The sequence below is a fragment of the Chiloscyllium plagiosum genome, unplaced genomic scaffold (genome assembly GCF_037043375.1).
Source record: "Chiloscyllium plagiosum isolate Xiang-an unplaced genomic scaffold, Cpla_swu_hap1 HiC_scaffold_30, whole genome shotgun sequence".
NCBI classification, from domain to species: Eukaryota; Metazoa; Chordata; class Chondrichthyes; order Orectolobiformes; family Hemiscylliidae; genus Chiloscyllium; species Chiloscyllium plagiosum.
In genome coordinates this window covers 47,699,562-47,716,332 of record NW_028270168.1, presented here as the reverse complement: position 1 = coordinate 47,716,332, position 16,771 = coordinate 47,699,562, and the positions used below count along the sequence as shown (strand labels likewise).

General features: G+C 46.0%; 1 protein-coding gene across 1 annotated transcript in view; it reads right to left on the bottom strand.

Moving 5' to 3' along the window:
* oscp1b (organic solute carrier partner 1b) overlaps positions 1 to 14,165 on the bottom strand; it is a 78,730-nt gene extending 64,565 nt beyond the window's left edge. The window contains exon 1 of the mRNA XM_087977019.1: positions 13,949 to 14,165. Within this exon, the coding sequence (XP_087833145.1) occupies positions 13,949 to 14,060 (112 nt within the window). The 5' untranslated portion in view covers positions 14,061 to 14,165. The remainder of the gene's footprint in view (positions 1 to 13,948) is intronic.
* Positions 14,166 to 16,771: the final 2,606 nt, after the last annotated feature.

Sequence of the window (16,771 nt, the reverse complement as noted above, 5' to 3'; positions counted from 1 at the left end):
AATAGACTCAGGGGCACTGAAGAAAGTGCAAAGCTGATTTAACGTCAAGGTACCAAAAAATGAGAGAATACATTTATCACAAAAAAATGTAACCAGTATTTTTTTATTTAAAATTAGCAATAGATTAGATAAGAACAACATAGAAAAAAATGTTTCCACTTGGAATAGAGTCCAAGACGAGGGACAATAAACAAAAGAGAGTTGTCAATAAATCCCATAGGGGGATAAAAGATTTTTGAAAATTTGAAGAGTGGTTCTAATGTAGACCTCACAACCACAGGCAATGATTGGGGCGGCACACGTGGCTCAGTCGTTAGCACTGTTACCGGGTTCAATTCCCACCTCAGGTAACTGTCTGTGTGGAGTTTGCACATTCTCCCCGTGTCTGCGTGGGTTTCCTCCAGGTGCTCTGGTTTCCTCCCACAGTACAAAGATGTGCAGGTTAGGTGAATTGGCCAGGCTAAATTGCCCGTTGCATTAGTCAGGGGTAATTGTAGGGGAATGTGTCCGGGTGGGTTGCTCTTCGGAGGGTTGGTGTGGACTTGTTGGGCCAAAGGGCCTGTTTCCACACTGTAGAGAATCTAATCAAAGAATCTAATCAAATAGTTCACATGCTTTCAATGGGAAGGAGAAGGGTAGTAAGCAAAAGCCAGGGAACTATAGACCAGTGAGCCTGACATTGGTGGCGGGCAAGTTGTTGGAGGGAATCCTGAGGGATAGGATTTACATGTATTTGCAAAGGCAAGGTCTGATTAGGGATATCAAAATGGCTTTATGTGTGGGAAATAGTGTCTCACAAACTTGATTGAGTTTTTGAAGAAGTAACAAAGAGGATTGATGAGTGCAGAGCAGTGGAAGTGATCTATATGGACCTTAATGAGGCATTCGACAAGGTTGCTCACGTGACACTGGCGAGCAAGGTTAGATTACATGGAGAACTAGCTATCTGAATACAGAATTGGCTCAAAGTTGGAAGACAGACAGTGGTGATGGAGGGCTGCTTGTCAGTCTGGAGGCCTGCGATCAGCAGTGTGCCACAATGATCGGTGCTGGGTCCACAGCTTTTCATCATCTATATAAAAGTGATTTGGATGTGAACACAGGAGGTATGGTTAATAAGTTTGCAGATGACACCAAAATTGGAGGTGTAGTGGACAGCGAAGACGGTTAGCTCAGAGTACAACGGGGTCTTGATCATATGGGCCAATGAACCGAGGAGTGGCAGATGGAGTTTAATTTAGATAAATGTGAGGTGCTGTATCTTGGAAAGGCAAACTAGATCAGGAATTATACACTTAATGGTAAGGTCCGGGGGCGTGTTGCTTAACAAAGAGACCTTGGAGTGCAGGTTCATAGCTCCTTGAAAGTGGAATCCCAGGTAGATAGGATAGTGAAGAATGTGCTTGGTATGCTTGCCCTTATTGGTCAGTGCATTGAGTACAGGAATTGGGAGGCCATGTTGCGGCTGTGCAGGACAATGGTTAGGTCACCTTTGGAATACTGCACGCAATTCTGGTCTCCCTGCAATAGGAAAGATGTTGTGAAACTTGAAAGGGTTCAGATAATATTTACAAGGATGTTGCCAGGGTTGGAGGGTTTGAGCTACTGGGAGAAGCTGAATAGGCTGGTGCTATTTTCCCTGGAGCGCCAGAGGCTGAGGGGTGTGGCCAGACAGGCTGTTCAAAATGATGAATTTATGATGTATTTACAAAAATTGGACATTGATGATGGCATGCTGGGAAACTAAGGCAAGCCTTGACCAAATTAACTGTGCTAATAAACATGCTGCAGAATCCAGACAGGCTGCAGCTACCAATAGACAGTTTGCAACCAACCTGGTAGCTGCAGACACGACAATACACACCCAAATTTAGGTTTGAATAGAGTCAACGCAATATCATCTTCAGGGCGATTGGAAACATCGGGGAGTATACCAGACCCGGGACCGCCTCACACCCTTATTTTGGAGGAGTCTGCGCAGACCCAGCACCTCCAGGAATGGATGCCAAAGGACCACCCTGCCATTAACATACTAAAGCCTGGTTGGGTCTGATCAATCAGGATGATTGAGCCCGATCAATCAAATGGTGATCCAAAAGGGCGCAAAGACTCTCAGTTACAAGAATCACCATAAAACCACGCTCAGGACAGTAACTCAAGACCAACCATCAAGAGGAGAAGACCAGACGATCATCGCCATCTGGATCAAGGCCAAGATCTCATGTGGTGGTGTATGATCATCCAGAGTTAAGCTCAAAATAGATTTGTAGTGTAAATTGTTAATTTATAGCATATTTTGTTGTGATAGTATTAATGGTGTCAAATAAGTGAATATTATTGTTTATTATTATTGAGTTCACTCACAGTACTTTTGCTTGATACAAGAGATAAACAGAGTGGCAGGTGCAACAAACTGATGACATAGATGGGACCTCGATAAGAAGTGACTTTATCACTCCGGAATCGAAGCCCATGGAACCTAATTCTTTGAGATTTTGCCTGAGCCGGTTGTTAAGGGGACAGCTGTCCCACCCGAAGGCCAGGAATTCAAATAAATCAAAGGGAATAGAAAGGTCTAAACTGAGCTGTTCTTTAAAGATAACATCAACAGGTGTTTACTCCTGATCCAGCAAATGACTTTCCTTTGTGTGTCTGAGTGGGATAGGTAAGGTAAAACACTGAAAGTCGGTAGAAACCTGGTGGGATTAGGACTGGAGCATAGCGAAAGCCATACCCTCAATCTGATCTATCCTCAATACCTCGCAGTTTAATTGGAAATGGATGAGAAAGGCGTTGGAGAAGAGGATTGTCCCACATGGGAAACAAAACTGAGGCAGTATATTAGTAAGGAAAAATGGCCCATATGGGCAGAATTTTGTTGCAATGATGAAACAGGCCCAGGATCCCTCAGACAGAAATACTGGGATGACTTTAGGGGAACTATGCTGGGTCCACTACATTTCGGTATTTATATAAATGATTTGGATGTGAGCATAAGAGGTACAGTTAGTTAGAAAGGGTTTGGACGGACATGGGCCGGGTGCAGGCAGGTGGGACTAGATTGGGTTGGGATATCTGGCCAGCATGGATGAGTTGGACCGAAGGGTCTGTTTCCATGCTGTACATCTCTATGAACTCAAGGAAAGTGGACTTCCAAACTTGAGAAGATCACAGCAATAATGTGCTGTCTAGGACAATTATTAGGGACAGAGCAGGAATTAAAACCGTTTGTCAGGAATTACAAGACGTGAAAAGGAAATAACAGATTTAAAGCTGAAAAATGCAGCTCAGGATCACAGAAATCAAGCAAACCTATTCCCCATAAAGCAATTCCAAACCCAGAGTGAAAAACCATACCAAGATACCCAGTGCACAGTGTCAGAGAAAGAGTCCACTGAGAACAAAGCAAGGTAATTGAGAAACAACTGTGCAGATTTGCAAGCTGCAGTCAAAGTACTGCACCAGACACATGGGGAAAAGAAACAGGTAGCCACAAACCATAGCAAGTACCTGCAGGAGATGGAGAAATTTAAAAGCTCAGCTCTCAATCCGCAACAGAATAATTTGCACATGTGGAAAGGTTAAAGAGGAAGGAGAAGGACTGGGATGAGCTCAGGGAAGACACACACCAGTATGCCATGTGCACGGAGGATTGGGGTCCACCACCACCCTTTCCAGAAGAGTCAATTCCTTCAGTGACCCTTGGGACAACCACTGTCACGATCAATCCGATCACTACTGAGAGACAGGTTGGGGATATCAAAGCCCCAGCGATCACATAGACCACCCCATTTACAGTGGCGCAGTCAGCAGAGATCAGGGAAAAAGATTCCTGCATTTGAACCACCAGCTGATCCGTTAATGTTCTTTGAAAGGGTCAGGCAGCAGACGGTTTTACATGGATTAGATGAGACAGAGGAAGTAAAACTCACTGTAATGTGTGTAAGCCAGTCAGTGCAGTTCGTGATCCCAGGCCCACTAAATATAGGAGACAGAACCCTTGCCAACACAAAAAAGGTGATCATAATAGCAATTGGGCACAATAAGGGAGACCCCATAGATGGGTTAAACAAATAAAGACAAAAGAAGGGGAAACACCCGACTGTCTTTACCAGTCGCTTATGGATGCACTTTACAGGAGTCTACGGAGATTTAGATAGGGGTCAGTTATCCGAGCCTGGTTCAGCAGTGTGGGCCAGAACTTTAGTTTATCATACCACCGAAGAGAGCAGGAAGGCATGTATAATTTCGGTCCCATACAGCCAAGCCATGGATGAGGCATGGATTCTGCGGAGAATGACCCATATATGGGAGAAAGAAGCCCATGAATTAAACAGAAGTAAAGCAGAGAAAGGAGGGTAAATGCTTCCTTTCTAAACCTCCAATCAGGGTCTCGTGTGGAGGAATGAAGGAAGAGGGGGGAGCTCTTATGAAGGGAACCCAGTTCCACCTTACACAGCCACAGGGAGAAGTAGAGGGGCACAACAGGAGAACAAGTGGCAGCCAGTGTGGTGCTACCACTGCAGGCGCACAGGACACTGCACGAGAATGTTCAGACCAAGTGCGTCTGCACTCACAGCCACAGGGACCACTGACCGCAGCGGGACCAAGAGGTGATAGAAGGAGTCACCATTCATATTAGAAGGCCCAAACCGGCAGGTTCCAGTCCATGTCGTGGACACGAGCCAACCCCACGTACACCCCACTCCCAACCTATTAGACATCCGCATGACAGTGTCAGGCTTCTACCTCTCTAATATGGGTCTGCAATACCAAGTGGGGGAATGTAGGTAGACCACTAGTCAATGGCAAGGTAGAAGGCCAACCTGTCGAATTCCTTTGGGAATCCAGAGGTTCCCGCACAACCCTGAACACCTCGCGATTTAATAATCTACCCTGGTGGACCACAGGGACGATTGTTTTAAGTTGGTTTATTGGCCACATACAGGAAGGGCACAAAACAGAACCGATAGAATTTAAACTGGGCAACATTACATGCCAGTACCCTGCTATTTTAGTCAACCTTCTCCCAGGTGCAGAACACATCCATGGCATTGATTACAGGACGAGGGACAATCTTACTTTTGATCCAGTGAAACCTGCATATGGCAACTGTCTCCAGTTAGCAATGTCCCACCCATCATTTCAGCAGGCTAGTCGAATCAACACAATTGCAGAATTTTGGTTTAATCCCCTGACAGTAACCAAAGATCTAGCTATGCGAGAGGTGATTGTGAAACACAAACATGTATTTGCCCAGCATAAGCATGACTGCAGGCATATCCAGGGAGAGGTGATAATTGAGGGGCATGACCAAAAATCCAAAGACAATACGGTTTCCCCAGAGAGGCAGAGTTGGAGGTGGCTAAGGTGATTAACAAGGTCTGTTACAGCAAGGAGTGCTGCGACCTGTAGCCTCCAGTGATAATACTCCAGTTTGGCCGGTCAGGAAACCAGATGGTTCATGGCGTTTAACCATCAATTATCGAGAACTTAATAAAGTCACCCCTCTCACTACACCAACAGTAGCCACCAGCTCCAACACAATAACGAAACAAGCCCCACAAGCGAAATACTTCACAGTACTTGATATCAGTAATGGCTTCTGGTCCAAACACTTAAATTGGTCTTGCCAGTACAAATTAGCATTTACCTTCCAAGAACAACAGTATAGCTGGACTTGCCTATCTCAAGGGTTTCATAACCCGACTGGAAAAGTTTTCCTGGCCTGTTTTTTTGTCATTTATGTAAATGATTTGGATATGAACATAGGAGGTATAGTTAGTAAGTTTGCAGATGACACCAAAATTGAAGGTGTAGTGGACAGCGAAGAAGGTTACCTCAGATTACAACAGGATCTTGATCAGATGGGGAAATGGGCTGAGGTGCGGCAGATGGAGTTTAATTCAGATAAATGTGAAGTGCTGGATTTTGGAAAAGCAAATCAGAGCAGGACTTATACACTTAATGGTAAGGTCCCACGGAGTGTTGCTGAACAGAGACACCTTGGAGTGCATGTTCATAACTCCTTGAAAGTGGAGTCACAGATAGATAGGATATTGAAGAAGGCGCTTGGTATGCTTTCCTTTACTGGTCAGAATAATGAGTTTCGAAGTTGGGAGGTCATGTTGCAGCTGTTGAGGACATTGATTAGGCCACTTTTGTAATATTACATAGAACAATACAGCGCAGAACAGGCTCTTCGGACATCAATGTTGCGTGACCTGTGAACTAATCTCAGCCCATCCCCCTACACTATCCCATCATCATCCATGTACTTATCCAAGGACTGTTTAAATGCCACTAATGTGCTGAGTTAACTACATTGGCAGGCAGGGCATTCCATGCCCTTACCACTCTCTGTGTAAAGAACCTGCCTCTGACATCTGTCTGAAATCTATCATCCCTCAATTTGCAGCTATGCCCCCCTTGTACAAACAAGCCAACATCATCACCCTAGGAAAGAGTCTCACTGTCCACCCTATCTAATCCTCTGATCATCTTATATGTCTCTATTAAATCCCTCTTAGCCTTCTTATTTCCAATGAGAATAGAAGTCCCTCTGCCTTTCCTCATAAGACCTTCTCTCCAGACCTGGCAATATCCTGGTAAATCTCCTCTGCACCTTTTCCAATGCTTCCACAACATTCCTGTAACGGGGCAACCAGAACTGTACACAATATTCCATGTGCGGCCACACTAGCATTTTGTATAGTTGCAGCATGACATTATGGCTCCGGAACTCAATCCCTCTACCAATAAAATCTAACACGCCGTACGCCTTCTTAACAGCACTATCAACCTGGGTGGCAACTTTCAGGGATCTATGTTCATGGACACCAAAATCCCTCTACACATTCAAACTACCAAGAATCTTTCCATTGACCCAGTATTTTGCTTTCCTGTTATTCTTCCCAAAGTGAATCACCTCACATTTAACTCCATTTGCCATCTCTCAGCCCTATTCTGCAGTTTACCCAAGTCCCCCTGCAACCTGTAACATTCTTCCACACTGTCCACTACTCCACCAACTTTACTGTCATCTGCAAACTTACTAACCCATCTACCAATGCCTGCATCCAAGTCATTAATAAAAATGACAAACAGCAGTGGTCCCAAAACAGATCCTTGTGACACACCACTAGTAACTGGACTCCAGGTTGAATATTTCCATCAACCACCGCTCACTGCCTTCTTACAGAAAGCCAGTTTCTAATCCAAACTGCTAAATCACCCTCAATCCCATGCCTCCGCATCTTCTCCAAAAGCCGACCATGTGGAACCTTATCAAAGGCTTCACTGAAGTCCACGTACACCACATTAACTGCCCTACCCTCAGCCACATGCTTGGTCACCTTCTCAAAAAACTCACTGAGGTCTGTGAGACACGACCTGCCCTTGACGAAACCATATTGACTCTCTCCAATCAAACTGTTGCTTGCTAGATGATTATAAATCCTATCGCTTACAATCCTTTCCAAAACCTTTCCTACAACAGACATAAGGTTCACTGGTCGATAATTATCTGGGTTATCTCTATTGCCCTTCTTGAACAAGAGTACAACATTTTCAATCCTCCAGTCCTCTGGTACTAACCTGTCGACAATGACGACTCAAAGATCAAAGCCAAAGGCTCCACTATCTCCCCCCTGGCTTCCCAGAGAATAAGACGTGCAATACTGGTCTCCTTTCTATTGGAAGGATGTTGTGAAATTTGAAAGGGTTCAGAAAGAATTTACAAAAATATTGCCAGGGTTGGAGGATTTGAACTATAGGGAGAGGTGGAATCGGCTGGGGTTGTTTTCCCCAGCGTCAGAGGCTGAGGAGTGGTCGTATAGAGGTTTATAAAATCACGGGAGGGTGGTGGAGAGAGTCCAGAACTAGAGCACATAGGTTTAGGGTGAGAGGGTAAAGATATAAAAGAGACCTAAGGGGCAACGTTTTCAGGCAGAGGATGGTGCGTGTATGGAATGAGCTGCCAGAGGAAGTAGTGTAGGCTGGTACAACTGCAGCAATTAAAATGCATCGGGATGGGTATGTGAATAGGAAGGGTTTGGAGGGATACGGGCCGGGTGCTGGCAAATGGGACTAGATTAGTTAGGTTATCTGGTCAGCATGGATGAGTTGGACCAAAGGGTCTGTTTCTGTGCTGTACATCTCTGTGACTCTATTGGTCATGACTACCATCATTTCCGTCTTCACTTACATTTAAGTCATTGGTCATGTTGACCACCTCATTTCAGTCTTTCCTGACAACTTCATGGTCAGGTCGTTTAAACCACCCTCCCCCTACCACTAGAAATCAAGGTTGGAGCCTACCAGGCCTCTAAATACCCAACTTAACATTTCACATGAGGTTCACATTCCTTTTTGTTAATTTGTTTTGTTTTTGAAAAAAAAAGTGGGGAACAGTTAGGGCATAAGCATTACATCTGTTCAAAACTATTCAGATATTAGACAAGGATAACAACAGAAACAACCTTGATCTCTTCCCAGGACAACCATCACCGCATGAAATATACCTCATTGGGATTGTCATCATCATCTGGAACACACATACGAAACACAGCACAACCGGGGATAAATATTTGTTAACCTAGTAAATATCAGTTATCCTATTGTTTGTATAAAATATTCTCTGCGTTTACGATGTTTGATCGATTTCCGTTATGAATATTTTTTCTCGTTATGATTTTTTTTGTATTTGTTTATTTCTCCAATGTTTATTTTGTTAATTTACTACATTTGCTTGGTCAGCCATTAAGTACGAGTATATTTTTAAATTCCATTTAAATGTAGTTTGCTATGATGTTGTTTGTATTTTACAGTATTATACTGTTTGATTTTCAATATGATTTTGTTTTCTGTATTGTTTCTATTTTTATTTTAATCTCCCAGGTTATCCATCAGAGTTTAGCTGCTTTAGTGTGTGTTGTGGTTTGCTTGAGCCTGGATGATCATGTAGTCATCACATGGAAATCGTTCTCTGATTATGTAATCCATCGTACTTCGCATTCAGGATCATGAGGAACTGTGGCCAGATGGGCTGCTCAAAACAATGAATTTATGATGGATTTACAAAGATTGGACAATGACCAAGGCATGCTGGGAAACTGAGGCAAGCCTTGACCAAAGTGACTGTGCTAATGAACATACTAAACAATCCAGATAGGCTGGCCCTAAAGGAGCCTTCCACATCCATCAAAGTTTTACCTGCACATCCACTAATAGCATTTATTGTATCCGTTGCTCCCGATGCGGTCTCCTCTACATTGGGGAGACTGGGCGCCTCCTAGCGGAGCGCTTTAGGGAACATCTTCGAGACACCCGCACCAATCAACCACACCACCCCATGGCCCAACATTTCAACTCCCCCTCCCACTCTGCCAAGGACATGGAGGTCCTGGGCCTCCTTCACCGCCGCTCCCTCACCACCAGACGCCTGGAGAAAGAACGCCTCATCTTTCGCCTCGGAACACTTCAACCCCAGGGCATCAATGTGGACTTCAACAGCTTCCTCATTTCCCCTTCCCCCACCTCATCCTAGTTTCAAACTTCCAGCTCAGCACTGTCCCCATGACTTGTCCGGACTTGTCCGACCTGCCTAGCTCCTTTTCCACCTATCCACTCCACCCTCTCCTCCCTGACCTATCACCTTCATCTCCTCCCCCACTCACCCATTGTACTCTATGCTACTCTCTCCCCACCCCCACCCTCCCCTAGCTTATCTCTCCACGCTTCAGGCTCACTGCCTTTATTCCTGATGAAGGGCTTTTGCCCGAAACTTCGATTTCGCTGCTCGTTGGATGCTGCCTGAACTGCTGTGCTCTTCCAGCACCACTGATCCAGCAGTTACCAATAGGCAGTTTGCAATCAACCTGGTAGCTGCAGACACGACAATACACATCCAAATTTAGGTTTGAATAGAGTCAAAACAATATCATCTTCAGGGCAATTGGAAACATCAGGGTGTGTATCAGACCCGGGACCGCCTCACACCCTTATTTGGAGGAGGCTGCGTAGGCCCAGCATCTCCAAGAATGAATGCCAAAGGACCACCCTGCCATTAACATGCCAACACCTGGTTGGGTCTGATCAATCAGGGTGATTGAGCCCAATCGATCCTCTGGTGAATGGTAAAGGTCTTCCCGAAAGGGCGCAAAGACTCTCAGGTACAAGAATCACCACAAAACCACACTCAGGTCAGTAACTCAAGACAAACCACCGAGTGGAGAAGACGCCCCTGAGACCAGCAGGAGAAGACCAGACAATCATCGCCACGTGGATCAAGGCCAAGATCTCCTGTGGTGGTATATGATCATCCAGAGTTAAGTTAAAGGACAAGATAGATTTGCAGTGTACATTGTTACTTTATAGTGTATTTTGTTGTGATAGTATTAATCATGTCAAATAAATTAATATTATTATTTATTATTATTGAGTAGACTCACAGTTTTTTTTGCTCGACATAAAAGTTAAACGCTGTGTGGCAGGCGCAACAGGGTTGACCTTATTGAGGTTTATAAAATCATGAGGGTAAATAGACAAGGTATTTCGTCCAGAGTAGGAGAGTCCAAAAGGTTTAAGGTGAGAGGAGAAAGATTTTAAAGGGACCTAAGGGTCAACTTTTTCATAGAGAGGGTGGTGTGTGTATGGAATGAGCTGCCAGAGGAAGTAGTAAAGGCTGGTACAATTATAACATTTAAAAGGCATCTGGACGGGTGTATGAATAGGAAGGGTTTGGAGGGACATGGGCCAAATACTGTCCAATGGGACTAGGTTCATTTAGGGTATCTGGTTGGCATGGATGAGTTGGACCGAAGGGTCTGTTTCCATGCTGTATATCTCTGTGACCCTATGAGAAGGAAATATATGCAAAGGAGGAAGGCAGAATAGGAACAGACTGTCAAGGAGCACAGCAACGTTGGGCCAAATGGCCTATTCCTGCACTGTTCAATGAAATCCTCTGTACAGAATAATAACTTGCATTTATAAAGCATCTTTGACATAGTAGAACATTCCAAGGTGCTACACAGAAGTATCATCAGAAAACAATTGACACAGATATGGTGCTTAGTCATAGCGATAAACTTCAGTGAACATCTTAAATGGGGAGAGGGAGGTGCAGAGGTTTAAAGGATTGGATCAATCTATCATTTGTCACATTTATCTTCTATTATGCCTTGTTCTGAGGCAGGGGAGAACAGAAAGTTGATTTGCCCCCATGGACCATATTTGATGACCAGCACTGCTATTTCCACAACATGAATCAAAAACTTAGAAGAAAGGCAAGAAGAGGAAAAACCAACAAATAACATTCCAACTCAGTGAATACATCAGGAAATAAAAGCAAAGACAAGTCATTTTAGACATGAAACTTTAACTCTGTCTCTCTTCACAGATGCTGCCAGACTTGCTGAGTTTCTGTAGCACTTACTGTTTTTATTTTAAATTTGATTTCGACATGAGGCAAGGTGGTTCATTTCACAACTTTACCATATTGAACTAACCTGATGTCACTGTCATATACCATTAAGTAAATGGACAAAACTTGGCAGGCACAATGTAATATGGAGAAATTTGTTAATCAATTCAGTAGGATAAACAGTCAAACAGGATAATATTGGCTTTCAGAGCTATCTCGTTAGCCCAGTATAGAGGAGTGCAGTCTATGAGAAACTAAATCTTCTTAAAAATATACAGACCTTGGTGAAAATCACATGGAATATTGTGACATGTTTTGCTCTCCTTACGTAAGGATGATATTATTTTAGACGAAGTACAACAAAAGGGGTCTCTTTGAGTGATAGCCAAGATGTGGGCATTGCCCATTAGAAGACACTGAGTGGATCAGGCCTATACTAGTGGAGTCGAGAGTGTAGTGCTGGAAAAGTACAGCAGGTCAGGTAGCATCCAAGGTGCAGGAGAGTTGATGTTTTGGGCAAAAGCCCTTCACCAAAACATTGACTCTCCTGCTCCTCAGATGCTGCCTGACCTGCTGTGCTTTTCCAGTGCCACACTCTCGGCTCTAATCTCAAGCATCTGCAGTCCTCACTTTCACCTACACTAGTGGAGTTTAGAATAATAAGAGGTAAGTTACATCAAATTCCTAAGGGGCTTGACAAAGATCTGGAGGATCTTCTCCTGGCTATGTACAGCATAAAACCAAAGAGTCAATTCACGGGAATAGTGAGTCAGTTTAGGGCTCAAACTAGACATTTTTTCATTCAAAGGATTGTGAAGGTTTGAAATTCTCTACCACAGACAGCTGTGGATGCTCAGCTATTCATTCTATTTAGAATAGAGATTGACAGATTTCTTTGGTACTAAGGGAAGCAAGTGGATGATCTTTCTTTATTTTACTGAATAGCAAGGGGGCTTAGAGAGTCAAATGACCAATTCCTTACGTTTTTGTACTGTGCAGCCACCAGAGACAGAAATATGAATTAAAAGGCTACCATACAAATTAGCCCAGACAAGGTGTGTAAATGCCAGTAAATGAAACCCTCTTCTTACAGGATTCCAAGATGAAAGGAAGGACCACTCTGCGTTCTGTCAAACACAGCCACTCCACAAATCTTTCACCACCTGAATGGCACTCTCCAAGGAGAAGGTGCAGTTACAAAATAATCATGGGTTTCAAAAGGTTAAACTGAAAAATGCAGCGATGAGGGGTAGGAACAGGGCAGGCTCCCATATTGCAGGCACCGCAGTCATGGAGCTGTCTGCCCTCTCACCCCCAGCACTGATGTTTTTGCTGCTTTGGTCACCATTCAGAGCTAATGTGTGATTATTGTAAAATATCTTTGATCTCATTTCCACTCTCAGAGGTGGCAGCATTGAGACTGCAAGCTGCAAATGCCAGAAATCAAAACAGACAATGGCAGAAATTCTTATGAAGTCAGCCTTCCCCTCATCAAATGCCCACAAAGATGCAAACGTCACCAGCCATTGAGTGCAAAAGCCCTGGACAATGCTTTTGCTGTAGGTCATGAACACCAAAGCCAACTGGTGCAGGCCTACCGACTATCAACTAATCCTGAGCAGTTAGAGAATCAATACAGCAGATGAAGGGCTTTTGCCCGAAATGTTGATTTTCCTGCTCCTCTGATGCTGCCTGACCTGCTGTGTTTTACCAGCACCACAGAGGATCAATACACCAACTTTACCAAATCCTTTCACAATCCTTGCAAAAACACCAATTTTACCAAATGAAATGACAACAAAGACATGCAAATCAATTCTTAGTTATACTGTGTTGGCTAAATCAATAGCATATAGATAAAGCCACAGGAAACTGCAGAGTTCCTCTCTAAATAGTAACAATGAAAAACTGGCAAACAATAACTCAAGTGAAACACAAGGGGATCTTGTAGTGCAGCAAGATTTAACACTTGCCCCCCCCCCCCCCCCCCCCCCCCCCCGCACCACAAGATCTCACTTCAAGTCCCAGAAGTGTGTCCTAACATGTCCAAACAACTTTAATTAAAAATAACACTTTAACCCAACCAACATTACAGAATAAGAGAGTGGAAGGGGGGAACAAGACAGTGAGGAAGAAGTGGAGGGGGCAAAACAGAACAAAGATGGACGGCAGGAAGGTAAAGGGGGAGACGGATGGCAGGAAGTGGGGGGGAGACAGATGGAGGGGAGGGAAGGGAAGGGGGAAGACAGACAGAGGAGGGGGAGGGGGAAGACAGATGGAGGTGGGGCAATGGAGGGGGAGTAGAGATGGAGGGGGGAGACGGGGGAGCAAGATGGTGGCGGGGAAGATGGAGGGGGAGAAGATGAGGAGAGAGAAGATGGATGGGGAGAGATGGGGGAGCGGAAATGGAGGAAGGACAGGGGTATTGAGAAGGAGGAAGGAGATGTCAGTGTGAAGCCCATGAGGGCAGTGTTTAGAGGGTGCATGTCCTCCCCAACACCCTTCTCTCCCTGGGTGAGGTACCTTTCTTGGCCTTATCACTCGGGATGTTCTGGGCTCGGAGCCGCTGGTCCAAGATGTACAGCATCTCCCCACCCAGGTTAATGAAGAGCAGTGGCAGTGTCCGCAGTGACATCTTCACTAAGGACAGGCGTCTCTCTCTCTCTCTGTTCTGGGGGTTAGGGTACTTTCTCTCACTGTTTCTCTGTCCTGGGGGGGAGGGGGGTAGAGCTCTCTCTCTCTCTCTGTCCTGGGGGTGTGGGGATCTCTCTCTCTCTCTCTCTCTCTCTCTGTCCTGGGGGATGGGGATTTCTCACTCTCTCTCTGTCCTGGGGGGTGGGGATCTCTCTCTCTCTGTCGGGGGTGGGGACCTCTCTCTCTCTCTCTGTCCTGGGGGGTGGGGATCTCTCTCTCTCTCTCTGTCCTGGGGGGGTGGGGATCTCTCTCTCTCTCTCTCTGTCCTGGGGGGTGGGGATCTCTCTCTGTCCTGGGGGGTGGGGATCTCACTCTCTCTCTGTCCTGGGGGGTGGGGATCTCTCTCTCTCTATCCTGGGGGTGGGATCTCTCTCTCTCTGTCCTGGGGGGATGGGGATCTCTCTCTGTCCCGAGGGGTGGGGATCTCTCTCTGTCCTGGGGGGTGGAGATCTCTCTCTCTCTCTCTCTCTCTGTCCTGGGGGGTGGGGATTTCTCTCACTCTCTCTCTGTCCTGGGGGGTGGGGATCTCTCTCTCTCTCTCTCTGTCCTGGGGAGTGGGGATTTCTCTCACTCTCTCTCTGTCCTGGGGGGTGGGGATCTCTCACTCTCTCTCTGTCCTGGGGGGTGGGGATCTCTCTCTCTCTCTCTGTCCTGGGGGGTGGGGATCTCTCTCTCTCTCTCTGTCCTGGGGGGGTAGGGATCTCTCTCTCTCTCCCTGAGCTGGGGGTGGGGATCTCTCTCTCTCTCTCTCTGTCCTGGGGGGGTAGGGATCTCTCTCTCTCTCCCTGAGCTGGGGGTGGGGATCTCTCTCTCTCTCTCTCTCTCTGTCCTGGGGGGTGGGGATCTCTCTCTGTCCTGGGGGGTGGAGATCTCTCTCTCTCTCTCTGTCCTGGGGGGTGGAGATCTCTCTCTCTCTCTCTGTCCTGGGGGGTGGAGATCTCTCTCTCTCTCTCTGTCCTGGGGGGTGGGGATCTCTCTCTCTCTCTGTCCTGGGGGGTGGGGATCTCTCTCTCTCTCTCTGTCCTGGGGGGGTGGGGATCTCTCTCTCCCTCTCTGTCCTGGGGGGTGGGGATCTCTCTCTCTCTCTCTCTCTGTCCTGGGGGGTGGGGATCTCTCTCTCTCTCTCCCTGAGCTGGGGGTGGGGGTTTCTCTGTGAATCCGGGTCCTGGCTGGGGGCTGGCTTTCCCCGTTGCCTTGACGCTCTGGTTGTCAGGGCGGTGACGCAATCACGCCGGCACCAATCAACAATCCGCTGGCTGCGTGGTGCCGTTAAAGGGGTGGGTTAAAGGGATGGTCTATTGGTGTCAGCCGACAATAAACCCCCATGTGACTGTCCCTTTTCCCGCCAGCACCGGGGGTTGACTTACTTTAATCATAAACTTACCACGTCGTGCTGACTGACCCACATTGGCTCCCACTTGATTATAGCAGCAATTTTAAATTCTGTCCTTATTTTCAGATCCAGCCATGGCCTTTTCCCTCCTTGACCCCTGTAACCCCCAAACCCTCTATCATAGCTGTGCTCCTTTCATTCTAGTCTATGTGCATTTCCAGTTATAATTGCTGCACCACCAGCATTCCTTCAGTTGCCAAACCCATTTCCATCCCTAAGCCTCTCTACATAGAATCCCTGCAGTGTGGAAACAGGCCCTTCGGCCCAACATGTCCACTCCAAACCACCCAGTCCCATTCCCCTGTTATCCTATATTTACCCTTGACTAATGCCCCTCACCTACACATCCCTGAACATACTTTGGGCAATTTAGCATGGCCAATTCACCTGACCTGCACATCTTTGGATTTTGGTGGGAAACCGGAGCACCCGGAGGAAACCCATGCAGACACGGGGAGAACGTGCAAACTCCACACGTTTGCCCAAGACTGGAATCGAACCCAGGTCTCTGGCACTGTGACGCAGCAGTGCTAACCACTGAGCCACTATGCTGCCCTTAAAGCTCCATTAACACCATACTTAATATTGACACATTCTTGATCAGTAGAGGAACCAAGAGTTATAGGGAAAGGGCAGGAACATAGACATGAGTAATGTCAGATTGGCCATGATCCTATTGAATTGCAAAGCAGACTTGAGAAGCCCAGTGTTGGACTTTGGCTCAATCTACCAGCTTACTTTCCTCTATGTGTGAGCCGAGTCCTGCGTGTTCTTTAAATGAAGCAATAGGAGAAGATATTCGGTCTCAAACTCTTAGTTTATTTTAGCAGTAAGTGGATAAAGTATACAGAGCTCTGGGTCTAGGTCTTCCCGTCCCTGACAAACAGCACAGTGTATCAGTTCATGAAGTCCGACGTATACCTGTCCCTGACCCAGTCTTTTATGTAGTACAGAACGTCATGTAATCACTGAGGTGGGATTGTCTTCTGATTGGCTGTTGATCTGACTCCACTCTCCGCCCCCTCGCATTCCCGGATGTCTAACCCCATGTGACCATCTGCCCACGAAACAGAGCACCATGTGACCTCCTCTTGCGCGTGAAACAGATACATCATCAAAAGCTTCTGAATGCCTTGTGGACGAAGCCATACATTTACAAGTCCCCCTTTTGGTCTCAAGAAAATGAGACCAACAAACCAGTTTTATACATCACATTCGCTCTCCAGAAAAACCTTTCCTTGGAGATCTTTAGAACCTCT